Source organism: Mustelus asterias, chromosome 20 (assembly GCF_964213995.1).
Source record: "Mustelus asterias chromosome 20, sMusAst1.hap1.1, whole genome shotgun sequence".
In the NCBI taxonomy this organism is placed as follows: Eukaryota; Metazoa; Chordata; class Chondrichthyes; order Carcharhiniformes; family Triakidae; genus Mustelus; species Mustelus asterias.
This window is the reverse complement of record NC_135820.1, coordinates 27,408,932-27,436,434: the sequence shown is the minus strand read 5'-3', so window position 1 is coordinate 27,436,434 and position 27,503 is coordinate 27,408,932. Positions and strand designations below refer to the sequence as shown.

Below are 27,503 nucleotides of genomic sequence, written 5' to 3'. Positions count from 1 at the left end.
TTACATCAGATAATTAACATGTGAGTGTAACACGGTTGCTTTGCGAAAATGTAATTAAACATTTTTCTTACCCAATACAGGTCCACAATCGAGAGATATAGAGATTGTTTATAGTTGATTGTCAAAATGATTACATGTGTTTCTGTTCTTTTGATGTTGAGTTTACTAGTTTTAACTCAGATAGAACCAGCACCTGAGGTCATCCATTGTTCCCCCGGAAACTGCATGTCATCACTTACCTGTACATGGCATATACATATGCTAGAATTTTCAACTAATCCAGGTGTTAGGTTTGCTTGCATGTCCCTATACATGCTGAGGGGGGGAATACCTTTGCGACCAGTGCCCTGTCATGGTCTGATTTGATTATATGGAACCAATGTGCCCAGTATTTTAGGTTCCCTGGACATCATATGCCAGGATACTCTAGTGTTTATGACAGGATAAAATTCCACAGCAGTATCTGCTATGCAGGTAGGCTGGATCACATGAAGAGGTATACATCTGTCTTTACCATATCAAAACCAGCTCCCAGTTTCACCCTGAAACAAATGGTACCAAAACCAAAGGGAATACTTTTTGTTGAGAATAGAAAGGGCCCTCGGACTAATTCAGACACAAGTGAATGTTACAACACTGAAAACCGGGCCAGCCAGTTGTGCATGAGTCCACCCAGTGATGATGCTTCAAGAGGAGCCACACTTACCCAACTCTCAATGGTACGTACGTATTAGATTTGTGGGGATAGAGCGTATCCTTGGCTACCTATCAGGTGGAAGGGATCATGTTACCTTGGATATGTAGTCCCATTCATTTATCATTCTCCTTGCCTTTCTTCTTTGCCATGTTATCGACATGCTATCATGCTAATAGAACACTACTTTGGCACGATGCTCCCCTAGTATGGGATTGGGAGGTTTACACAAGAAGACGAATGTTAATTTTGGAAAATGTTGCCAATGATACAGCCAATGCCCTTACTGAAATCAATGATGAGATGGTTGCTATGTGCACCGTGATACTTCAGCATCGAATGGCACTGGACTTTATCTTGGCAGCCAGGGATGGAACATGTGCCTTAATGGGACCAGAGTGTTATGCATATATATCAGATAATTCAGAGTCCATAACCGATCTAGCTGGTCATATTAAAAAGGAGAAACTCAAGCAGGCTCAACCCTTCATTCTCAGGGAATGGGCTTCAGGCTGGCTAGGCTCCCTGGGAACATCAATCATACAAGGGATTGTGTTTTTTTTTATTATGACCGTAGCATTCATTGTGGTTATGTAACTGCTCAAATGCTGCTGTGCACAAGTAGTTAAGTCTACACAGGGTGCAGCAACAATAATGGCAGCCCGTGTGGAGAAAAGAGGATCCTAAATGCTAAATAATACTTCAAGGCCCGCAAATATTTACTTAAAAACATCCATTTAGTGGCCTAATCTTGGGCTGGCTAAGGGCTAAGAGGGTTAGAGGGATTTAGGATAACCTGGGACTAAAATACTAATAGATTAAGATAAACTAATTTAGAGTGAATGTGGTATAGTAATACTATAGTGTGGATATGATATAGTATAGTAAAAGTAAAAGATACCTGAAGTTACAAAGGTACTGTTTGCGTAGAAACATATATAACCACTGTTAGAGAATTTAAACGTGTATTTTTGAAAAACATATTATATTCTGTACATCTTGGCCAATTACAGATTGCTCTAAGCATGATGGGATATAGCGAAGCGAGAAGAACCATATTCCTTGAAAATACAGCTCCTGAGAACTTATCAATATAGATTTAGAAAGTACAAGTTTCCCAGACGCTAAAATGAATAAAGTAATACAGTTTTTCCTGATAGAGCAGGCAATGGAAAAGGAACCTTTGAACTTTACAACCTACATAATTGGGGTTGCTAAGAGACAGTAGGCGGGAGCTTGCGGATTTTATGAACCAATGAATTCTCATACTGCCACAGAATAGGATGTTATTGGCCAAGGTAAATGATTCATACTAAAATGATTGGCTCATCCGGTTAGGATGAACAGAGTAGGCGGGCAAATGATTTCTGTAAAATGTTCAATTGTAATGCTGATATCCATGTAATTTAGAACGATTTGAACAAAGAACAATACAGCACAGGAACAGGCCCTTCGGCCCTCCAAGTCTGCGCTGCTCATGTGCCCAACTAGACCATTCGTTTGTATCCCTCTATTCCCAGTCTGTCCATGTGGCTATCTAAATAGGTCTTAAACGATCCCAGCGTGTCCGCCTCAATCACTTTGCTTGGGAGTGCATTCCACGCCCCCACCACCCTCTGTGTAAAGTACTGTGTTGAACGTTGCTCCCCTCACCTTGAACCTGTGTCCCCTTGTGTTCGTCACCTCCAACCTGGGAAAAAGCTTCCCACTGTTCACCCTATCTATGCCCTTCATAATTTTATACACCTCTATTAGGTCGCCCCTCATCCTCCATCTTTCCAGGGAGAACATCCCCAGTTTACCCAATCTCTCCTCATAGCCAAGACCCTCCATACCAGGCAACATGCTGGTAAACCTTTTCTGTACTCTCTCCAAAGTCTCCACGTCCTTCTGGTAGTGTGGCGACCAGAACTGGACGCAGTATTCCAAATGTGGCCTAACCAACGTTCTATACAGCCGCAACATCATATGCCAACTTTTATATTCTATGCCCCGTCCAATAAAGGCAAGCATGCCATATGCATTCTTCACCACCCTCTCCACCTGTGCTGCCATCTTTAAGGATCTGTGGACTTGTACACCCAGGTCCTTCTGTGTGTCTATACTCCTGATGGTTCTGCCATTTATTGTATAGCTCCCCCTTACATTAGATCTACCGAAATGCATCATTTCGCATTTATCTGGATTAAATTCCATCTGCCATTTCTCCGCCCAATGTTCCAGCCGAGCTAATCCTGCTGTATTCTCTGACAATGTTCATCACTATCCGCAACTCCAGCAATCTTCGTGTCGTCCGCAAACTTACTGATCACACCAGCTACATAATCCTCCAAATCATTTATATATATATCACAAACAGCAGAGGTCCCAGTACAGAGCCCTGCGGAACTCTACTAGTCACAGACCTCCAACCGGAAAAAGACCCCTCCACTGCCACCCTCTGTCTTCTATGGCTAAACACAGTATGAAGTTTAACAACACCAGGTTAAAGTCCAACAGGTTTATTTGGTAGCAAAAGCCACAAGCTTTCAGAGCCTTAAGCTCCTTCTTCAGGTGAGTGGGAATTCTGTTCACAAACAGGGCATATAAAGACACAAACTCAATTTACAGAATAATGGTTGGAATGCGAATACTTACAGCTAATCAAGTCTTAAAAGCACAAACAATGTGAGTGGAGAGAGCATTAAGACAGGTTAAAGAGATGTGTATTGTCTCCAGACAGGACAGCCAGTGAAATTCTGCAAGTCTAGGCAAGCTGTGGGGATTACAGATAGTGCGACATGAACCCAATATCCCGGTTGAGGCCGTCCTCATGTGTGCGGAACTTGGCTATCAGTTTCTGCTCAGTGACTCTGCGCCGTCGTGTGTTGTGAAGGCTGCCTTGGAGAACACTTACCCGAATATCAGAGGCCGAATGCCCGTGGCCGTTGAAGTGCTCCCCCACAGGAAGAGAACAGTCTTGCCTGGTGATTGTCGAGCGGTGTTCATTCATCCGTTGTCGCAGCGTCGGCATGGTTTCCCCAATGTACCATGCCTCGGGACATCCTTTCCTGCAGCGTATCAGGTAGACAACGTTGGTCGAGTTGCAAGAGTATGTACCATGTACCTGGTGGATGGTGTTCTCACGTGAGATGATGGCATCTGTGTCGATGATCCGGCACGTCTTGCAGAGGTTGCTGTGGCAGGGTTGTGTGGTGTCGTGGTCACTGTTCTCCTGAAGGCTGGGTAGTTTGCTGCGGACAATCGTCTGTTTGAGGTTGTGCGTTTGTTTGAAGGCAAGAAGTGGGGGTGTGGGGATGGCCTTGGCGAGATGTTCATCTTCATCAATGACATGTTGAAGGCTCCGGAGGAGATGCCGTAGCTTCTCCACTCCGGGGGAGTACTGGACTATGAAGGGTACTCTGTCCACTGTGTCCCGTGTTTGTCTTCTGAGGAGGTCGGTGGGGTTTTTCGCTGTGGCGCGTCGGAACTGTCGATTGATTGGGGAAACCATGCAGACGCTGCGACAACGGAGGAATGAACACCGCTTGACAATCACCAGGCAAGACTGTTCTCTTCCTGTTGGGGAGCACTTCAGCGGTCATGGGCATTCGGCCTCTGATATTCGGGTAAGCGTTCTCCAAGGCAGCCTTCACAACACACGACGGCGCAGAGTCGCTGAGCAGAAACTGATAGCCAAGTTCCGCACACATGAGGACGACCTCAACCAGGATATTGGGTTCATGTCACACTATCTGTAATCCCCACAGCTTGCCTGGACTTGCAGAATTTCACTGGCTGTCCTGTCTGGAGACAATACACATCTCTTTAACCTGTCTTAATGCTCTCTCCACTCACATTGTTTGTACCTTTAAGACTTGATTAGCTGTAAGTATTCGCATTCCAACCATTATTCTGTAAATTGAGTTTGTGTCTTTATCTGCCCTGTTTGTGAACAGAACTCCCACTCACCTGAAGGAGGAGCTTAAGGATCCGAAAGCTTATGGCTTTTGCTACCAAATAAACCTCTTGGACTTTAACCTGGTGTTGTTAAACTTCTTACTGTGTTTACCCCAGTCCAACACTGGTATCTCCACATTATGACTTCTATCGCTAAGCCAGTTCTCCACCCATCCAGCTAGCTCACCTTTTATCCCGTGAGATTTAACCTTTTGCACCAGCCTGCCATGAGGAACCTTGTCAAACGCTTTACTAAAATCCATATAGACGACATCCACGGCCCTTCCCTCGTCAATCGTTTTTGTCACCTCCTCAAAAAACTCAACCAAATTTGTGAGGCATGACCTCTCTCGTACAAAACCATGCTGTCTATCGCTAATGAGATTATTCTGTTCTAAATGCGCATATATCCTATCTCTAAGAAGCTTCTCCAACAAGTTTCCTACCACGGACGTCAAGCTCACCGGCCTATAATTACCTGGGTTATCCTTGCTACCCTTCTTAAATAACGGGACCACATTTGCTATCCTCCAATCCTCTGGGACCTCACCTGTGTCCAGTGAAGAGACAAAGATTTCTGTTAAAGGCCCAGCAATTTCATCTCTTGCCTCCCTGAGAAGTCTAGGATAGATGCCATCCGGCCCTGGGGACTGGTCTGTCTTAATGTTTCCTAAAAATCCTAACACTTCTTCCCTTGTAATTGAGATTTTTTCTAATGGGTCAACACATCTCTCTGAGACACTACCAGTCAACATGTCCCTCTCCTTTGTGAATACTGATGCAAAGTATTCGTTTAGGATCTCACCTACTTCCTTTGGTTCTAAGCATAATTCCCCTCATTTGTCCCTGAGAGGTCCGATTCTTTTCCTAACAACCCTCTTGTTCCTAACATATGTATAAAATGCCTTAGGATTCTCCTTAATCCTGTCTGCCAAGGACATTTCGTGACCCCTTTTTGCCCTTCTAACTCCCTGTTTGAGTTCTTTTCTACTTTCTCTGTATTCCTCCCGTGCTCCATCTGTTTTTAGCTGCCTGGACCTCATGTATGCCTCTTTTTTCTTTTTGATTCGACCCACAATTTCACTGGTTATCCACAACTCTCGAATCCTACCTTTCCTATCCATCCTCTTTACAGGCACATGCCTGTCCTGCAGTCCTATCAACTGCTCCTTAAAAGACTCCCACATGCCAGATGTGGATTTACCCTCGAACAGCCTCTCCCAATCAACAGCCACCAAATCCTGCCTAGTCCAGCTGTAGTTGGCCTTCCCCCAATTCAGCACCTTACACATAGGACAACACTCATCTTTTTCCATTACTATCCTAAAGTTTACAGAATTGTCACTATTTGCCACATGTTCCCCCACTGAAACTTTGATGATTTGGGCTGCACTAAATCATTTCTCCCACATGTGTGGATCAGGCCTGGGCTATAAAGTAGGTCTTCAACCAGTATTAATATCTCCATGAGTTATTTGTATTTGCTGAGCTGCAGTTAATAAAGAGAAATCTCTAACATGAAAGCCAGCACAATACATAGATCTCTGAAAAACACCTACAAAAATGATGGAATCAGATTTTGTAGCAACTTTCAAAAAGCAATTTGTTATGTACTTGAAGAGGACTACTGCCAAATAACATGATTATAGGTGGGGGGCGGGGGTGGGGGTGGTGGGGGGGTGGGGGGGGGGGGGGGGGAGTGGCAGGGGAGGTGGGGTTGGGGCACAGGACTAAATTAGACAGCTTTCAAACAGCCAGCATGGACATAATGGGCTCCTATGCAAGATTTTATTGACTAACCAAAAGCAGATAAACCAGATTTACAAAGCATTGTTAATGAAGGGATTTTACTGTGAAAAAAATGGCTGCTGCATTTATCTACATAATCATACTTCAGAGTAATTTATCATATGTGAAAACTACTTTGATTTTGTTTCTGGATACATAATAATGTATTGCATAAATCCAGTATCTTATCAGTAGCAAGGAATCACCATTTAAACTGTGATCCAAACTCTTCCCACTCCCTATTCTGCCTCCATTCAGAATTGGCTGTCAAGTGTAGGTATTGTATACACCTGTAATCAGTTATAGAAGGAAATAAAAAACAGAAGAAGAAAGCATTTGTATTGATTTATTCGAACGGTTTGATTTCTACATTACGAACATTGCAGAAAGACAAACTTAAGTTGGCATGCAATACAGAGAATGACCACTGATCAGGAAAGAGCTGTGTGAACCTGTTGAGGGCTCTTTGGCAGTTCATGGAAGTGGAATTCACCTTTCATGGGTGGATCTCTGCACCTCAATCAACATAATACCATCTCAATACTGAACAGTACTTTATACTACACTTCTAGGGAAGGTTACAGTCAGTAAATACAGTGGTTCATTTATAAAACAATTCCGACTACATCTAAAGCTGAAGTGCCCCATATTATTAATTTTAAATCCAGTTTTAAGTATTCTTATCTCAACTGAACAAAAAATGAACTGCATTATAACGTATGTGCGCAAAAAGAGATCATAATGCTTCTTCATTATGAATAAAGGGAAAATCTCACCCTGACCTCTTTTTCCAGCTGTTCCAGTTTGCCAACTTCCTTCCCATTTTAAGGGATTGTTTTACTGCCTGAAAGATAATCACTGAAGGAGCTTGAAAGGTTGTATGTCAGCACTAGAACATACAGGGTATCCTTTCTTTATTTAAAAGCATTACATATCCAATACTGGAAAAAAAAATTACATAAACTGAAACAAGTTACTCCAAAATTGTTTCAGCCTGTTTCACAATGTATTTGCTTGTCAGGCCTGTTCATAAAGCCTGGTTTCATAATTTAGCAAACTGGGGGCACTGCTGCTTTAAAACTACAGATGCTGTTAAATCACACACACGCACAAACTTTCAACAAGAATTCGATTTTCATAGTGCTGTTAGCATCACAGCATCTTCTTAATTAAAAGGCTGGCAAATTAGGCAGAATTCAATAGTTCAGCTCATAAACGCGACTTTGCAACCTACTGTTGCAGCTTCTTGAAGATCCCCTCACGTCTATGCTTCATCATTATCTCCCTCTTCCTCTTCGAACTCTTCCTGCTCATCTGCAGTGGCATCCTGGTACTGCTGGTACTCTGATACCAGGTCATTCATGTTGCTCTCAGCCTCAGTGAACTCCATCTCATCCATCCCCTCACCAGTGTACCAGTGCAAGAAGGCCTTCCTGCGGAACATGGCAGTGAACTGATCAGAGATTCGCTTGAACAACTCCTGGATAGCAGTACTGTTGCCAATGAAAGTTGAGGACATTTTGAGGCCACGGGGTGGAATGTCACAGACAGCGGTCTTAACATTGTTGGGAATCCACTCCACAAAGTAGCTGCTGTTCTTGTTCTGGACATTCAGCATCTGCTCATCTACTTCTTTCATGGACATCCGACCTCGGAATATAGCAGCAACGGTCAAGTAGCGTCCATGTCGTGGGTCACAAGCTGCCATCATGTTTTTAGCATCAAACATTTGCTGAGTAAGCTCTGGCACTGTGAGTGCTCTGTAATTTTGGCTGCCACGGCTGGTAAGTGGGGCAAAGCCTGGCATGAAGAAGTGGAGCCGAGGGAAGGGCACCATGTTTACTGCTAGCTTGCGAAGGTCAGCATTGAGTTGTCCTGGAAAACGGAGGCAGGTGGTGACTCCGCTCATGGTAGCAGAGACCAAGTGATTCAGGTCTCCATAGGTGGGAGTGGTAAGCTTCATTGTGCGGAAGCAGATATCATAAAGGGCTTCATTGTCAATGCAGTATGTCTCATCTGTGTTCTCCACCAGCTGATGGACGGACAGGGTTGCGTTATACGGCTCCACCACAGTGTCTGAAACTTTAGGTGAGGGCATGACGCTGAATGTATTCATGATACGGTCAGGGTATTCTTCCCGGATCTTGCTGATGAGGAGGGTGCCCATCCCAGAACCAGTACCACCACCCAGAGAGTGAGTGAGTTGGAATCCCTGTAAACAGTCACAGCTCTCAGACTCCTTTCTCACGGCATCAAGCACTGCATCAACCAGTTCAGCTCCCTCTGTGTAGTGACCCTTGGCCCAATTGTTTCCTGCACCACTTTGACCTGGAAGAAAAAGATTCATGACATTGAAAGGCACAGGGATTCATGATGCTATTCAAAATCTTTTCTGTTCCACAACTCATTTATGCAATCATTTTTATTACTCATTAATAGTGTTCTGTTAATTCTGTTTGAAAACCTAATTCTTTTTCTCTCATTGTTCCCAGCAAAACCAATGGATAGTTCTCAACTGGTGGAAATCTTGTATGATTTTAAACTACCTCAGTGAGATCACCTAATGCAACATCTTTTGGGGATGGAACCCAGGACCTCCCCAATCTGTACAGCTCACATCTAAGGCTTTAGGGCAAGTGATTTAAGGTTGGTGCAAACAATATAAATCACAGGTCTGATTTAAAGGGAAAATGAAGATCCAACATATACAATGAAATCTGTGCATGTTATATTCAACATCCCAATGGATAAATATTTTTGCAATGCACATTTGAAAATTTAGGAAAATGGGCATGGAAAAGAAATCGAATTTCATAAGGCAGAATACTAATTTCAATTGTTGAATGATGTTTCAGTTCAAAGGCAACCACTCCCTTGCAGATGTCCTTTAGACAAAAGATAATTTGTATATTATGTCCCATTGACTCTTTGCAAATGCAACATTAAAGGCTATAAAAAATTGGATCTCTGAATTGTACCATTATAAAGAGCTGAAGCAGCTCAAAAGTCCATGATTGGCAAACTCACAATACCAATTAATGAGGATTTATATTCTTTGTTTTCTTCTCTCCTCTCTTGAAAGCACTGACCCTAGCCAAGGTATGGTTCCATGGATACCAGATTCCCTCGTAGTATTCACTCACGTGACCATTCTTCCAGCAAAAAATACTAGAAAAAATTGGCAAGTTACTCAAGCGGGTGGTGTATCACAGCAGAGCCCAATCAATCCTCACAAAACATCCCCTAGGTGCACCTTTTCCAGCAGATCTCACTAGATATCAAACAGAAATCCTAGATGACTTTTTCCTGCCTACCCCAAAAGCACCGAAGTTAATTAAAGAACCCCAACCGCTGTCTTGTCAGCTGACTCAACATAAGACCAGATATCAAACCAAGGACCTTGCGTTCTGTATGGCTTAGCACTGCACCCAATAGGACCTTTACACATTGTACCATAGGATGAATGTAAATGAGAATAATTACAAAACGAGTGTGCTTAAGAACATCTCTGGAAGGAGTGAGGGTTTCTGTTCCCAGTGCTGGTATTCGTTGGAGTTGTTTGTTGCTTTTGATATCTGGCAGCAGTTTCCAGGCCAGCAATCTCCATGAAGCAGAGTCAAAGTCACTCCTAGTCCTCAGTAAATTCCTCCTCCTGGGCCTTCCTTTGATTCCTGTCTGAGCATCAAAGAGTGTTTCCATCTGTCTTGTTTGGGACTTGTGCAAGAACTTTTGTCCTGGCTGGGACTTGTGTGAGAAGTGATGTTCCAGTTGAGACTCGTGTGTCCTAGAAGGTGTAACCCAGGAAGGTGCAACTTGGAAGACATAACCCAGGAAGGTGTAACCCCAGAAGATCTGGCATGGTGGGGTGGAACCCTGGAAGTATTTGGATGAACTATTTGCGATTCCAGAAGGAGTAACCTTGAAAGCAAAAACCCTGGAATGTTGTAAGATAACTTACAATGGACTCTATTGTTAATTATAATGGACTCTACTGTTGTAAAGGGATTGTCTGTTATTCTGTTATTCTATTATTAGGTCTCAGTATTGTATTAGTTTGTTGGTTTATTACTTTCTAATTTTTTGCATTATTTGTGGTCCGGAGGGTGTCTCCCCCCACCCCCCTTCGGACAGAGTAACCCCGGAGTGAGAAAAATCCAGAAGGCGAAGCCCCAGACAGTAACCCCAGAGGGTCCCCATCCTCTGGGGGAAAATCCAGAAGGTTGCGTTCAGACAGAGTAGCCCGGAGGGCCCCTACCCCAGGCAAAATTCTGGAAGGGAGGGTCCGGACAGAGTAGCTCCCTTCTCCTCTCCCCCCCCCCCCACCCGAAAATCCGTAAGATGTAACCCCCGGACAGAGTACCTCCGGAGAGCTGTCCCCGCCGCCACCCCCCCCCCCCCCACCCCCGGCCCGGGGAAAAATCTGGGAGGCGAGCCCTGGAGGGTTACAGATGATTTATAATGTTCATTTTCAGCGTAATAGAGTTGTTTGTTACTGTAGCAAGGAGGGTATATTATTGTGTTAATATTAGTTGTTGTTTTATAATTTATCATCGTGGATTGCCTGTAGCCCGGATGGTGTACCCCTCGGATAAAGTAACCGCCGGACAGAGTAAGTCTTGGAAGAGGAAAATACAGAGGGCAAAGCCCTGGAAAGTTGTGATAACTTATAATGAACCCCTTTCTTATTGTTAGGGAATTGTTTGTTATTGGTTAAAGGACGGCATGTTAGCTGTTGGTATTGTGTTTATATTATAGCTTGCTGGTTTATAGTCATTGAGTTGTTTGCAACCTTGGAAGGTCTGTTGTGGATAACTCATAATGTTTGTTACTGAGCTATGTTGTTTGTGCTATTGTATTAAAAATGGCATGTTTATTGATAATACTGTTGTACCGGGTGTTATGTCTATAATTTATTATTGTGAGAAGGTACTGTATTCTGACTTGTATTTTGACAGCATAATGTATTTTTGAATTTGTAAACTGTTTGATAAATAGAGGGGAGTCACTTGATGGGCCAATTAGGGAGTCTTTTCCTTGTTTTTAACCGGGAGTGTTAGTTCGCCTGGGACTTCCGAAGGTAGACTGCTGACTGATAGCACTCTTTGTACTGCTGTTGGAATTGTAAATGAAGGGACTACTGCCTCCAAAGACTTATTACAGTTTTACAAGCATTTTACGGGCAAGAGGATAACTAGGAAAAGAGTAGGGCCCATTAAGGACCACAGTGATAATTTGTTTGTGGAACTGGAACAATAGGTAGGATGCTAAATGAATGCTTCGTATCGGTGTTCACAATCGAAAAGGATGGTGTGAGTATAGAAATTAAGGAGAAGGTCTATGACACAAGTAAAGAAATTGACATAGCCAGAGAGGAGGTTCTGAGTGGTCTGGCAGGCTTAAAAGTAGTTAAATCTCCAGGACCAGATGAAATGTATCCTAGGCTGTTGAGTGAGGCAAGGTAGGAAATAGCAGGGGCACTGGCAATAATTTTCAATTCCTCTTTGGCCACAGGAGAGGTGCTGGAGGACCGGAGGAGAGCCAATGTGGTACAATTATTCAAGAAGGGAGGCGGGGATAAACTAGGAAACAACAGGCCAGTCAGTCTAACCGCAGTGACAGGGAAACAATTTGAAGCAATTCTAAGAAACAAAATTAATCTGCATTTGGAGAGGCGAGGTCTTGTCTGACCAACTTGACTGAATTTTTCAGAGGTGATCAGGTGAAGGCAATGCATTTAAAATAGTCTTCTTGGATTTCAGCAAGGTTTTTGACAAGGTCCCACATGAGAGACTGATAGGGAAGATAAGAGTCCATGGGATCCAAGGAACTTTGGCAAATTGGATCCAGAATTGGCTGAGTGTCAATAAGCAGAGGGTGATGGTCCAGGAATGTTTTTTGGACTAGAAATGTCCAGTGGAGTCCCGCAGGGGTCCGTGTTGGGTCCCTCGCTGTATGTGGTTCATATAAATGATTTAGATTTGAATGTAGGAGGATTGATCAGTAACTTCACGGATGATACAAAATAGTGAGGAGGATAGCCTTAGATTACAGGAGAATATAAACAAACTGGTAAATTGGCTGATTAGTGGTAAATGGAATTCAATCTGGATAAGTGTGAGGTGATGCACTTGGGCAGGACAAACAAGAGAAGGAAATACATGACAGGACTCTGAGAAGCACCAAGGATCACAGGGACCTTGGCATGCATGTACTACCAGTCCCTTAAGGTAGTAGGATAGGTGTATAAAGTGATGAAAAAAGGCATATGGTGTACTTGCCTTTATTCGTGGAGGCATAGAGGTTAAGAGCAGAAAGGTTATGCTGGAACTATATAAAACGTTGGTTAGGCCACAGCTAGTATTGTGCACAGTTCTGGAATCCACATTATAGGAGGGATGTGATAGCAGTAAAAAGGATGCAGAGGATGTTGCCTGGGTTGGAAAGTTTTAGTTCTGAAGAAAGATTGATAAGAACATAGAAAAACTACAGCACAAACAGACCCTTCGGCTCACAAGTTGCGCCGGTCATGTCCCTACCTACCTAGGCCTCTATATATAGGCTTATCTATAACCCTCAATCCTATTAAGTCCCATGTACTCATCCAGAAGTCTCTTAAAAGACCCTATCAAGTTTGCCTCCACCACCATTGACGGCAGCTGATTCCACTCACCCACCGCCCTCTGAGTAAACTGGGGTTGTTTGCCTTGGAGCAGAGGAGACTGAGAAGGGACATGATTGAGATGTATAAAATTAGGATGGGCATAGAAAGAGTAGACAGGAAGAAACTTTTTGCCTTGGTGCAGGGATCAATGGCCAGGTGGCTTAAGATTCAAGGTAAGGGCAGGAGATTTAGAAGGGATGTGAGGAAAAACTTTTTCACCCAGTTCCAGGGACCTGGGTTCGATTCCCGGCTTGGGTCACTGTCTGTGTGGAGTTTGCACATTCTCCTCGTGTCTGCGTGGGTTTCCTCCGGGTGCTCCGGTTTCCTCCCACAGTCCAAAGATGTGCGGGTTAGGTTGATTGGCCATGCTAAAATTGCCCCTTAGTGTCCTGAGATGTGTAGGTTAGAGGGATTAGCGGGTAAATGTGTAGGGATATGGGAGTAGAGCCTGGGTGGGATTGTGGTCGGTGCAGACTCGATGGGCCGAATGGCCTGTTTCTGCACTGTAGGGTTTCTATGACTTTCTATGAGTTAGTGGTGGGAACCTGGAACTCACTGCCTGAAAGGGTGGTGGAGGCAGAGACCCTCATAACATTTAAAAGTATTTAGCTGTGTATTCACAGTGCCAAGACATAAAAGGCAATGGACCAAGTGCTGAAAAAATAAGATTAGAATAGTTTGGTGGTTTGTCTTTTACCAATGCAGACTTGATGGGTCGCAGGGCCTTTTTCTGTGTTGTAGACCTCTATGACTCTACAGAGGTGGAAATAGGCAGTCTTTATTATGGCACAGATATGTGATCAAAACTAATCTTGAGGTCAAATATGACAATAATATTACGAAGTCAGGTTCTGCCTCAGGTAGATGCAAGAGAGAAAGTTAGAAGTGAAGACAAAATGCCCTTTTCTTCCCAATATTGAATTGGAAGAAATTTTCACTTACCAACACAGGTTGCCTGATAATTTAGGAACAGTGGAGGGTTTAAGATAGGTAGAGCTGGGTGTAGTCAACATTCATGTGAAAACTAATGCTTTCAGATGATGTTGCTGAGGGCAGCATGTAGATGAGAAATAGGAGGGTGCCAAGAATAGAGGTAATGCTGCAGGAGTGGGAAGAGGAGCCTTTGCAATAAATAGTCTGGCTATATGGGACCCAAGAAGGGATGTTTTGTGGCGTTGTAGGAATAGGGTTCAGGGAGCAAGAGGTGGATCTCATAGACAGGGTTAGCTTGGAGAGGACCTGAAGAGAGAACGGAGAAAAACTGGAAAAGGGTAGAAATTCATAGAATAGAATCCTAGAATCCCTACAGTGCAGAAGGCCATTCAGCTCATTGAGCCTGCACTGACAACAATCCCACCTGGGCCCCATCTCCGTAGCTCCACGTATTTACCCTGCTAATCCCCCTGACATTAAGGGGCAATTTAGCATGGCCAATCCAACTAACCAGCACATCTTTGGACTGTGGGAGGAAACCGAAGCACCCCGAGGTAACCCAGGCAGACACCGAGAGAATGTGTAAACTCCACACGGTCAGCCAGCCAAGGCCAGAATTGAACCTGGGTCCCTGGCGCTGTGAGGCAGCATTGCTAACCATTATTGTGCACTAACTATATATATATATACTTCCGTAGACTCTTTGTATTCTCCTCACAGATCACTTTCCCAATTTGTTTTAATTATCAACATGCCTGGATACATTACATTGGACCTTTCAACTAAGCAAATGTGATGCCACTGTAGCAAGTGGTGCCACTCTTTAAAAAAAGGGGGGAGACAAAAGGCGGTTATCAGTCAGTTAGCTTAACTTCTGAAGTGGGGAAAATGCTTAAATCTATCATCGAGGAAGAAATAGCAAGTCATCGGGATAGAAACTGTTCCATTTGGAAGACACAGCATGAGTTCATGAAAGGCAGGTCATGTTTAACTAATTTAATGGAATTCTTTGAGGACATTATGAGCGCAGTGGACAATGGTGGATGTGGTGTATCTGGACTTCCAGGAGGCATTCAACAAGGTGCCACACAAAAGGCTGCTGCACAAAATAAAGGTGCACGCCGTTACGGGTAACGTGTTAGCGTGGATAGAGGATTGGTTAACTAACAGAAAGCAAAGAATGGGAGTAAATGGGTGTTTTTCTGGTTGGCGATGAGTGGTGACTAGTGGTGTGACTCAGGGATCAGTGTTGGGACTGCAATTGTTTACAATTTACAATGATGATTTGGAGTTGGGGACCAAATGTAGTGTGTCAAAGTTCGCAGATGACACTCAGATGAGTGGTAGAGCAAAGTGTGCAGAGGTGAATGTCTGCAAAGGGATATAGATAGTTTAAGTAAGTGGGCAAGAATCTGGCAGATGGAGTACAATGTTGGTAAATGTGAGGTCATCCATTTTGGTAGGAGTCGCAGCAAAATGGACTTATTTAAATGGTAAAAAATTGCAGCGTGCTGCTGTGCAGAGGGACCTGGGTGTCCTTGAGCATGAATCACAAAAAGTTTATTTGCAGGTGCAGCAGCTAATTAAGAAGGCAAATGGAATGTTGTCCTTCATTGCTAGAGGAATGGAGTTTATAAACAGGGAGGTTATGTTGCAGCTGCATAAGGTGCTGGTGAGGCCACGCCTGGAGTACTGTGTACAGTTTTGGTCTCCTTACTTTAGAAAGGATATACTGGCACTGAATCAGAGGAGATTCACTACGTTGATTCCAGAGTTGAGAGGGTTGGCTTATGAGGAGAGACTGAGTAGACTGGGACTATACTCATTGGAATTTAGAAGAATGAGGGAAGATCTTATAGAAACATAGAAAATTATGAAGGGAATAAAAAGATAGAAGCAGGGAGTTTGTTTCCACTGGCGAGTGAAACCGGAACTAGGGGCATAGCCTCAAGATAAGGGGGAGCAGATTTAGGACTGAGTTGAGGAAGAACTTCTTCACCCAAAGGATCAGTGAAGCAGTTGAGGCGACCTTGCTGAATGTTTTTAAGGCAAAGGTCGATTTTTGAACAGTAAAGGAATTGAGGGTTATGGTGAGTGGGTGGCTAAGTGGAGCTGAGTCCACGAGAAAATCAGCCGTGATCATATTGAATGGTGGAGCAGGCTCGAGGGACCAAATGGCCTATTCCTGCTCCTAGTTCTTATGTTCTTATTAATTCATATAGATTATAAATAGCTGAGACCCAGCACCAATTCTTGCGGCTGATCCTTAGAACAGCCTGCAACCAAAAAAAATGACCTATTTTCCTCTAGTTATCTGCCCCTTAACCAGTTCTCTGTCAACGTTAATATATTACCAAACTCCATGAGCCTTTATTTGCTTCAGCAACCTTTCTCATGGCACCTTATCAAATGCCTTCTGAAAATCCAAATATACCATATGCACTGGCTCCCCATTATTTACCCTATTATTTAATTCTAAAAGAAATTAATAGATTTCGCAAACATGATTTCCCTTTTATAAAACTATGTTGACTCTGTTGAATCATCATATGATTTTCTGGGTTGTCTGACTCCTGTTACAAAATGTCCTTTTCCATGACGAGGTAAGCTAAAGGGTCAGTCACCTTGTAATACTCATTCATCTAATGGTGGGTAACAGAGGAGTATTCAATTAAAACATTGAGCTGGATGTTAACCATCTGTGAGGGGAATGGTATTTTACAAATAAAAAGGCCCATCTCTGGTCTACTTACACTGAGCTGCTTCATCTCTACAGAACCCACTAAACTTTCATGAAGCATTTCTTTATGCAATTAAAAGAGTATTAGTATTGTATCCCTACCAAACACAAAGTTATCTGGTCTAAATATCTGTCCAAATGGTCCAGATCTGACAGAGTCCATAGTACCAGGTTCCAAATCAACCAGAATCGCACGGGGAACATACTTGTCACCTGGAAAAGAGACAATACAAGACAATATATTAATGAGTGAAATTTAATGCTTCCCCCCATGACGGTTTGGTGGCACGAGACAATGAATTGTTCTGGGAGGGTGGAAAGTTGGGATGCTGCCACCTTCCCAAATCTGCCCTGATTAAGTCCATGGGTGAAAGGCTTGTGGACCGCCTTCCTGTCATGAGGCCCTTAAATGGAGAATTAATGCTGGTATTCACCCAGCACCGGACAGGGGGCTTGTCGTGTGAGAATCTGAAAAATCAAACCCCGACAGGGTTGCTTACAGGCTTCCAGGGAGGGTCCTTCATTCAAAGACACAGGGTGGGATTTTACAGCTTCGCTCGTCCCGAAACCATAAAATCCCGCCCGAGGTCAACGGACGTTCCCATTGTCCTCCCCTCACCTCCTCCAATTCCCATGGTGGGCAGGGCGGTAAAATTACGGCCACGGTGTCTGATCTAGGGACCCGGCATCAAGATGGGGAGGAGTGGTACTGGTGAGAGCCTTTGCTGCTAATCTGCACCCCACCCACCCCTCCCCCACTCCCAGCAACCTAACAATCCCCACCCTGTGATCCCTATCCTGCTATCACTCACCAGTGGCCTTGGTCCCTTGTTGCCCTACAGGTGCTGCTGGGCAACAAAGTGCTGCCAGGCTTTGATTGCCTGGCAGCTCACAGTAGGTGGGACTTCCAACCCCAGGTCTTTGATCAAGGGGGATGCCTGGCGCTGCTCAGTTAAGTGCCTGATTAATACTTAATACAGTGGGCCTTCCCACAAAGAGGTGATGCAGGGCTCTCGTTGGCTCTCTAACCAGGACGTGAGGCCCCCATCAACTACATTAAATTTTCCCAGCAGTTTCACATAAAGTTAAATCCTGTAGAGACCACTGACTTTGCTACGGAAAGACTGTAGAAATAGTTGAAGCAGAGGAATTTAGAGGACTATAGGGAGAGGACAATTGTATTCATTTTGGATTGGTGCAGCAAAGAGCCAGCAGACACAATGGACCAATTGGTCTCCTCTGTGATATAAATGTCTTTGATTCTTAGAGTGGTGATGTATTAATGTACACTGATGGGAAGTGGTAAAGCTTCACACCAAAATTCATCTCCACTTGTAACATTAAATCATTTAATGTTTAGTTCATATTACAGAACTGCTTTAGGTAGAGGAGATTCTGCAACAGTATGGCTACTATTGCCGTGGAATGGGCTGTTATTTACATTGTGAAATGTAAAAGTACAGTTGTACCAGATAAGAATAGTGCATGGCCAGGTGCTTTGAAAGCTGTGGTATGCAACTTACTTTTCTAGCTGCCATCCCTCTCGTGATGGTTGCACAAATCAGTGATTAGGAAGTCACACTGTTCACTGAAACAAGCAGGGAACTATTTTCCCCTACTGCTGCAGATGCCATTTATATTGCTTTTCTGGGATATCTACCTTCTGGATATCAGAGAAAGCCTGCTTGCTGGGTCGAGGCATCTCTGGAGACATCACTATTGTCCCCACTGGTAATTTTAACATTGGTTTAAACAGTTTAAACAAACAGTTGGTATATTTGAAAATGTAAATTCTATTCCATCTGGAGTCAACCATCCTCACTTCATTGTACCAAAATATGTTTATCCCACTAATACACTACCAAGCGTGTTGTCCGATCTCAGCATGTGAGCATTTTTAAGCAGTTTATATGGCCAGGAAACAGATGGGCTATTAGTGGCTACAATATCCTGTGGCAAAATGGAAACTTCATCAGGGAAGAGTTATTATTAAAAGACATGTTTCCAGCCAATGTTATATACACAGACCACAATCCATTCCATTTAGTCAAAAACAAATCGAAGGACAGGTGACTCTTATTTTCTGATTTCCTTTTGTTTTTATACCTCCCAGTCTTTAATTTCAGCACCATTCTTCACTCTTTCATCATACAAAGAACAATACAGCACAGGAACAGGCCCTTCGGCCCTCCAAGCCCGCGCCGCACCCCGGTCCAGGATTGAATCCTGAATCCAGGATCCCCGCCCAATTTTCCAGCCTATCTACATCCTAATATCCTATCCACCGTGCTGGCCCTCACAGCTACGATGCTTTGTTCATATGCTCATGCTTTGCGATGATCATAATGCTGGACTTAATAACAATTGCAGGTCAGCATCATCAACCCAGAAATTTTTAACCTGTTAGGAGTGATATACTTGTTTTAAAATTCATTAATGGCCTTATTTAATAGATCCAGTTATTACCAACAAAAATTTCTCCTACCCTGTTCCAGCCATTTCCTTCCTCAACCCTTCAAAGTTGACTGGTTTGAAGCCAAAATTCCAGTTTATGATCCTCCTTTCTCCCCTTCATGTTAAGATTACTATTCCCCCAAGATGCTCTCATATGACTCTTTGTAGGTTTGTTATTGTAACTAAATCAAGTATCATCTGCTCATTTGTTGCTTATTTCAGAAACTCTGACAAAAGAGCATAGACCATTTAGGATGGAGATGAGACGACACTTCTTCACCCAAAGAGTGTGAGCCTGTGGAATTCATTACCACAGTAAGTAGTTGATGCCAAAACATTGAATGTATTCAAGAGGCCGCTAGATATAGCACTTGGGCCGAATGGAATGAAAGGTATGGGGAGAAAGCAGGGTTAGGCTATTGAATTGGACGATCAGCCATGATCGTGATGAATGGCAGGGCAGGCTTGAAGGGCCAAATTACCTCTTCCTGCTCCTATCTTCTATGTTTTCACCTCAAACGTTAACTCTGTTTGTCTCTCCACAGATGCTGCCAGACCTACTGAGTATGCCGAGCACTTCCTGTTTTTATAATCCATCTTAGACTATACTAATGTCATTCTTTGAGTCCCTTTATTTTATTTAGAATACTTCTGGAAGTAGTATAATTGTCAAAATTGATTTTTTTCTCTTGCCTTCTTAACCTATCAATTTCCTCATCTTTGTTAATTTACCATTTTGTTTTGCTTCTGTAAAATTTCCCCCAGTACTCGCTCAGGCTTTTTTCCTCTCCATCTCTTTTACCATCTACTTTTAAATTCTGATTTTCCTTTCTACACAAGGTAGTGATCTTCTAATGTGCACACCAGCTCACAATCTTTCATCCATGGCTGTTGACAGGAACGGGTGAGCACAGAGGCGGAAAACCCCAACCAAAGTATCCATGGTGCTGCCTGATAGTTCTTACCTCGCCTAATAGTTCCTTCCTACTCAGGTTCTTGCTTGAAATGTCAATTTTTGGCCTCAGCTCTTTGAGAAGTTCCCACGTTTGGAGAATTAGAAAAGGCTCTTCCTGAATGGTGGATTTTGACCATTTTGACTGGAAACAGCAGCCATTTTATACCAATCTGAAAGCAGTTTTCACTAGGCTATCAGGCTCAGGAAGAATAAAGGACGAAGACTGAAGCTTCCAAGTGTACAAACCTTGTGGAAGACAAAGACAGCAGTGGAGCAGACCACACCTGTCGCATCAAGCAATTAAGAGCAACAACTTAAGTAAGGAACAAATTTTATGATGCTTTACAGGAGTAATTTCAAAGGGGAACAGCAACTGACCCCAAAGCTTTTTAATCATTTGTAGCTAGCTGAGTTAATGTTTCTGCATAAGGAACTGACACTCTCTTAAAGACTGGATACCCCTGCTATCAGATACTTAACCCAAGATTCCTAACTTGAGCAATAGACAGTCACCCATCCAGATATATAGGCAGGATCAGATCCCTCTGCCTATAGAAACTTCTTACCAGCTGCTTCATTGTAGTAGACGTTGATCCTGTCTAGCTGTATGCCACTATCACCACGGGCACTTCCAGAAGGGTCAATTCCATGTTCATCACTGATCACCTCCCAAAACTATAAACACGGATTATAAACAGAGGTTCATTCATAAATTGGAAGAAAAGACTTGCATTTGTATAGATTTCACAATCACTGGACATGTCAAAGCACTTTACAGCCATTGAAGTACTTTTGAAGTGCAGTCACTGTTGCAATGTAGGAAATATAGCAGCCAATTTTCACACAGAAAGCTCCCAAAAACAGCAATGTGATCATGATGAAATAATCTGTTTTTTGGGAAGTTGATGCTCAGATAAATATTGGCCAGGGCACCAGGGAAACTCCCCTTCTTCAAAATAGTACAAAATTGAGATTCATATTGGTCGAATCCACAGTCTTTTAACAGATCCTTATGACAAAAGGCAAATAGATAGTAAAAAGTTGGTAAAAGGAGCCAATTAGGAACCAAAAAAGGGGTTTATGCATTGAGGCAGAGGGATTAAATTAATATTCTGTATGTGTCTTTACCAAGGAAGAAGATGCTACAAGGTAATTAATACACCAGAAAAATGTAAAATTGATAAGGAGATATTAGATAGGCTGTCTATATTTAAAATTTTAAGGCATCAGGACTGGATGAGATGCAGCCAAGGCTACAGAGGGAAGTGAGATTGGAAATTGTGGAGGCATTGGCCATAATTTTCCAGTCTTCCTCAGAATCGGGGTAGTGTCAGAGGACAGGAGAATTGGAAATGTTACACCCTTGTTCAAAAGAAGGTGTGAAGATAAGCCCAGCAACTACAGGCTAGTTGCTTTACCTTTGGTGGTGGGGAAACTTCTAGAAACAATAATGCAGGACAAACTTAATAGTCGCTTGGACAAATGCAGGTTAATTAAAGAAAGCCAGTACACATTTGTTCAGTGAAAATTGTGTTTAACTCACTTGCTTTTGAAGAGGGAACAGAGAGGCTTAATGAGGGCAATGCTGTGGATGTGGTGTACATGAACGTCCAAAAGGCATTTGATACAGTGCTGACAACAGACTTGTGAGCAAAGTTATAGCTCAGGGAATAAAAGGGACAGTAGCAACATGGACAGTAAATTGTCTGAGTGACAGAAAACAATAGTGTTTAATGAATGTTTTTCAGCCTGGAGGAAGGTTTGTAGTGGAGTTCACCAGGGGTCAGTGTTGGGACCTTTACTCTTCCTGATGTAATGACCTAGACCTTGGTGTACACGGCACAATTTCAAAATTTGTGGATAATATAAAACATGGAAGCATTGTGAACTGTTCAGAAGGATGGAGTAGAGCTTCAAAAGGACACAGAAAGTTGGTGGAATGGTTGGACAAGTGGCAGATGTAGTTCAATGCAGAGATAAATAAAGTGATTCATTTTAGAAGGAAGAACATGAAGAGAAAATATAAAATTACAACTTTAAAGGGGATACAGGAGCAATGGGACCTGGCTGTATATGTGCATAAGTTATTGAAGGTGACAGAATAGGTTGAGAGTGTGGTTAATAAAGCATTCGTTACCCTAGGCTTTATTAATAGGTGCAGAAAGCACAAGAGCAAGGAGGTTATGTTGAACTTGTATAAGACACCAGTTTGGCCTCAGCTGGAGTATTGTGTCCAGTTCTGGCCACCACACTTTAGGAAAGATATGAAGGCTTTGGAGAAAGTGCAGAAAAGATTCACGAGAATGGTTCTAGGAATGAGGAACTTTAGTTATGTAGATAGATTGCGGAAGTTGAGGCCGTTTTCCTAGCAGAAGGTTGAGAAGATATTTGATAAGAGGTATTTAAAATCATGAGCGGTCTGGCCAGAGTAGATAGGGAGGAATTATTCCCACCTGTGAAATGATTGAGAATGAGAAAATACAGATTTAAAGTAATTGAAATGTTTTCATGCAGTGAGTGATTGAGGTCTGGAATGCATTGTCTGAGAATGTGGTGGAGGCATTCAAAAGGGAATTAGACTGTTATCTGAAAAGGAAAAATGTGCAGAGTTATGGAGAGAAGGCAGGAAAATGGCACTAAATCAATTGCTCATTCTGAGTGAATGCAGGCATGATGGGCCTCAAGGCCTCCTTCTGTGTTGTAACAATTCTGAGATTCTGCGAAAGTTCAGGATACTGAATGATACACAATGAAATGCATAAATGTACTGGATGCAGTCTGGAACAATTCCAATCAGCTCGGATGAGGGCGTAGGTCATTAAAGTCGAGACCGAGGGGTTTGTGAACTCTATGGCATAGGCGGAGTGTGTAAACCACACCCTTTTTACTGCACATCAACCCAATAGGGCACATTATGAATGGGTCACAAGCAGGGGTTCGCATTATAACCCTGCACCAGAGGGACGACCATGAGTGTGAATTTCTCATCAACTCAAGCAATCACCTCAGACAAAACAAATTCGACAGAACCAACCACATTTTCATTCAGTGTGACAACCTGCACCGATTCTGCAATTCCCCGCATGGGTGAGCTTCCAGGATCATTCCTGGGGGAAGAGCAAAGGCTTCCCCTTGCAACCCTCGGATTTCATCACTCATAGACTGACTGGAAGGGGACGAGCCACACGAGATTGCTGAGAGATTCCTTGGATCTGTAATACATATGCAGTCTTAACATGATTCAAACCGGGAACAGCAGCGATAATGCACCCCACAAAGCCCTAAGCCACTCTCTGTAGGGTAGTGGGGTCACCCGGCTGTCTAAACAGGATCCATTACTTCATTCCACAATCATGCAAAAAAGGGACAATTTTATGAATGCGGGGACAATTCTGCATAGCATATTGATAAATAGACGTTCTTTGAGTCCACAGCTGGCGTCTGCTCCAAGCCTTCCTCATGGAACCTCCTTCTTAATTTGAGGGCACAAAGCTTCAGATGATTAGGAATTTGGCATGATCTGCACCCAGGGACTACCAAATCCTGATTTTTAAAAAATCGAGATCTGTCTCAGTGTTTATTCAATTTCAACCGAGGTCGATTTAGATCGAAGTTAGACCCCGATCCCTTTTCCATCGAATACTGGCATCCAGACAAAGGAATAGAGAGGGCGGCGTGCAAAACTGTCATCACGCTGCGCGCATGTCCAGCTGCTTTCACACTCAGTTATTTGGGGATAACAATATCTAGGAATTGAACCAAACGAATCCATTTTTTAAAAAAAGGAAATCAAATCAGTTGCAACATCTGGAAAATGCACCATATGATGTAGCCTTACTGTAAGTTGTCTGTCTGTCAGATGGAATTAAGTACTTGCGGTTTAAAGCAGTGAGAAAGGGTGTGGTTTCATTGAATTCTCAGAGGGATGTAGTTAAATAGCATTTTTAATACATAGACTCGAGGATCTTACAATAGACAGAAACGATTTGCACTGTACATTTATATAAACCAAAACGACTGAAATATAGTTCATAAGGAGAGTCTTACCTTGGCTCCAATTTGGTTCCCGCATTGTCCAGCTTGGATGTGCAGAATTTCCCTCATTGTTGCTCCTGCTTTTTTGGGGGGGCGGGGGGAGGGCAAGATATTCCAAGATCAATTTACAGAAGGATGCAGATGCTGATCCCTTTGCATATGCTGCAGGGATCGGTATATTTGAGGACAGTTGCACACTTGCTTTTTTTTACAGAAGGAGTAAATGTTGCGGAGGACTCGCCGTCGGGCTGAAGCTCACGACCTATCCGAGACGCTTCTCCGCAGTAACCGGCTCACATTAGCGAAGCGCCTCCTTCGGCAAGCACTTTTATAAAGTGCCCAACTCCGTGAATTCTGGGAGATGTAGTCGCCTCACAGAACAATATAGTGAACTAAACGTAATTTAAGAAATTGGAATTGGAGTAGGTTATCCGCCCTTGGCTGATCGTCCCACACTCTCCCCATACCCCTCAGTTATCTTACTGTACTCAATAATCTACCGCCTGTGCCTTGAATATCCTCAAGAAACTGAGCATTCACAGCCTTCTGGGATAGAGAGTTCCAAAGATTCACAACCCTTTGAATGAAGAAATTTCTCCTTTGCAAGTTCATTTCAGTCCCTCCAGAAAAGTCATATTTGACTCGAAATGTTAACTCTGTTTCCTTCTCTACAAATGCTGTCAGACTTGCTGAGTTTTTCCAGCATTTTCTGTTTTTATTTAATCTCAGTCCTAAAAGGCTGATACCTTACCTTGAGACTGCCCTAGACTCACCAGTAAGAAGTTTAACAACACCAGGTTAAAGTCCAACAGCCTGTTGTTAAACTTCTTACTGTGTTTACCCCAGTCCAACGCCGGCATCTCCACATCTAGACTCACCAGCCAGGGAATACATCCTCCTCCTATCATATCAAACACCTTGGGAATTTTACGTTTCAATGGAATCACCTCATTCTAAATTCTGGTGAATATAGACCTAGCCTACTTAATCTCTTCCCATAGCACTCCAGGTGTCGTCTCACTAAGGCCCGACACAGATGCAGGATGAAAAGTGCAAAGGACCTTACGTTTGTAAATGACATCACATTTGGAAGTGTAGTTCATACAGAAGAGGGCTGCAATGAAATACAGGAAAGCATTCTGTTAGCTTTAGGATAGTGATGGAAAAGGATGAGTGGTGTCCCAAGGGTAAGGTGTTGGATTGGGGGAAGGCTAACTTTCGTGGGATTAGGCAGAAATTGGCAGCTCTTGATTGGGAGAGGCTGTTTGAGGGTAAATCCACATCTGGCATGTGGGAGTCTTTTAAGGAACAGTTGTTAGGGCTGCAGGATAGGCATGTGCCTGTAAAAAAGAAGGGTAGGATTCGAGAACCGTGGATAACCAGGGAAATTGAGGGATTGGTCAAAAAGAAAAGAGTGGCGTACGTTAGGTCCAGGCAGCTAAAAACGGAGGGAGCTCTGGAGGAATACAAAGAAAGTAGGAAAGAACTCAAACGAGGAATTAGAAGGGCAAAAAGGGGTCACGAAATGTCCTTGGCAGACAGGATTAAGGAGAATCCCAAGGCATTTTATTCATACGTTAGGAACAAAACGGTTGTCAGGGAAAAAATCGGACCTCTCAGGGACAAAAGTGAGGAATTATGCTTAGAGCCCAAAGAAGTAGGGGAGATCCTAAATGAATACTTTGCATTGGTATTCACAAAGGAGAGGGATGTGTTGACTGGGAGTGTCTCGGAGAGGAGTGTTGACCCGTTAGAGAAAATCTCCATTACAAGGGAGGAAGTGTTAGGTTTTTTAGGGAATATAAAAACTGACAAATCCCCAGGGCCTGATGGAATCTATCCCAGGTTGCTCAGGGAGACAAGAGATGAAATCGCTGGGCCTCTGACGCAAATATTTGTCTCGTCACTGGACACAGGTGAGGTCCCAGAGGATTGGAGGATAGCTCATGTGGTCCCATTATTTAAGAAGGGCAGGAAGGATAACCCGGGAAATTATAGGTTGGTGAGCTTGACGTCCGTGGTTGGGAAGTTGTTGGAGAGGATTCTTCGAGATAGGATGTATGCGCATTTAGAAAGGAATAAACTCATTAACGATAGTCAGCATGGTTTTGTGAGAGGGAGGTCATGCCTCACTAACCTGGTGGAGTTTTTTGAAGAAGTGACTAGAATGGTTGACGAGGGAAGCGCCGTGGATGTCGTCCATATGGACTTTAGTAAAGCGTTTGACAAAGTCCCTCATGGTAGGTTGGTGCAAAAGGTTGGATCTCATGGGATAAAGGGGGAGGTGGCTAGATGGGTGGAGAACTGGCTTGGTCACAGAAGACAGAGGGTGATAGTGGAGGCGTCTTTTTCCGGCTGGATGCCTGTGACTAGTGGTGTTCCGCAGGGCTCTGTATTGGGACCTCTGCTGTTTGTGATTTATATAAATGATCTGGAAGAAGGTGTAACTGGGGTGATCAGTAAGTTTGCGGACGACACACAAATGGCTGGACTTGCAGATAGTGAGGAACATTGTCAGAGGCTACAGAAGGATATAGATAGGCTGGAAATTTGGGCAAAGAAATGGCAGATGGAGTTCAATCCAGATAAATGCGAAGTGATGCATTTTGGTAGAACTAACGTAGGGGGGAGCTATACGATAAATGGCAGAACCATAAAGGGGTGTAGATACGCAGAGGGACCTGGGTGTGCAAGTCCACAGATCCTTGAAGGTGACGTCACAGGTGGAGAAGGTAGTGAATAAGACATATGGCATGCTTGCCTTTATAGGACAGGGCATAGAGTATAAAAGTTGGGGTCTGATGTTGCAGTTGTATAGAACGTTGGTTCGGCCGCATTTGGAATACTGCGCCCAGTTCTGGTCGCCACACTACCAGAAGGACGTGGAGGCTTTAGAGAGAGTGCAGAGGAGGTTTACCAGGATGTTGCCTGGTATGGAAGGGCTTAGTTATGAGGAGAGATTGGGTAAACTGTGGTTGTTCTCACTGGAAAGACGGAGGATGAGGGGTGACCTAATAGAGGTGTATAAAATTATGAAAGGCATAGATAGGGTGAACGGTGGGAAGCTTTTTCCCAGGTCAATGGTGACGTCCACGAGGGGTCATAGGTTCAAGGTGAGGGGGGGGGATGTTTAACACGGATATCAGAAGGACGTATTTTACACAGAGGGTGGTGGGGGCCTGGAATGCACTGCCGGGCAAGGTGGTGGAGGCAGACACACTGGGAACATTTAAGACTTATCTAGATAGCCACATGAACGGAGTGGGAATGGAGGGATACAAAAGAATGGTCTAGTTGGGACCAG

General features: G+C 43.4%; 2 protein-coding genes across 4 annotated transcripts in view; both read right to left on the bottom strand.

Annotated features, from left to right (window-relative positions):
* Positions 1-27,503, bottom strand: part of LOC144508453 (acyl-coenzyme A diphosphatase NUDT19-like) — a 424,531-nt gene that overhangs the window by 75,640 nt on the left and 321,388 nt on the right. The gene's annotated exons all lie outside the window — the stretch shown is intronic.
* LOC144508446 (tubulin beta chain-like) lies at positions 6,754-24,499 on the bottom strand. Of its 2 annotated transcripts, XM_078236366.1 has the most exons (4): positions 24,212-24,499; positions 20,731-20,839; positions 16,858-16,968; positions 6,754-8,749 (listed from the first exon to the last, which is right to left on the bottom strand). In XM_078236366.1, exons 1-4 carry the CDS (start codon positions 24,266-24,268, stop codon positions 7,686-7,688), a joined length of 1,341 nt encoding a protein of 446 aa, XP_078092492.1. In that variant the 5' UTR covers positions 24,269-24,499; the 3' UTR covers positions 6,754-7,685. The 2 variants fall into 2 exon arrangements, with proteins under 2 accessions (XP_078092492.1, XP_078092493.1); XM_078236367.1 differs by lacking the exon at positions 16,858-16,968 and having other exon boundaries at positions 6,760-8,749; positions 20,724-20,839; positions 24,212-24,249.

Bases quoted from the DNA above. Each gene is read 5' to 3' on its own strand.
- LOC144508446 (XM_078236366.1), bottom strand. From the start codon at position 24,268: ATGAGGGAAATTCTGCACATCCAAGCTGGACAATGCGGGAACCAAATT. The intron at 20,840-24,211 runs GTAAGACTCTCC...CCGTGTTTATAG, and splicing joins GGAACCAAATTGGAGCCAAG to TTTTGGGAGGTGATCAGTGA. The intron at 16,969-20,730 runs GTAAGAAGTTTC...TCTCTTTTCCAG, and splicing joins CTACTACAATGAAGCAGCTG to GTGACAAGTATGTTCCCCGT.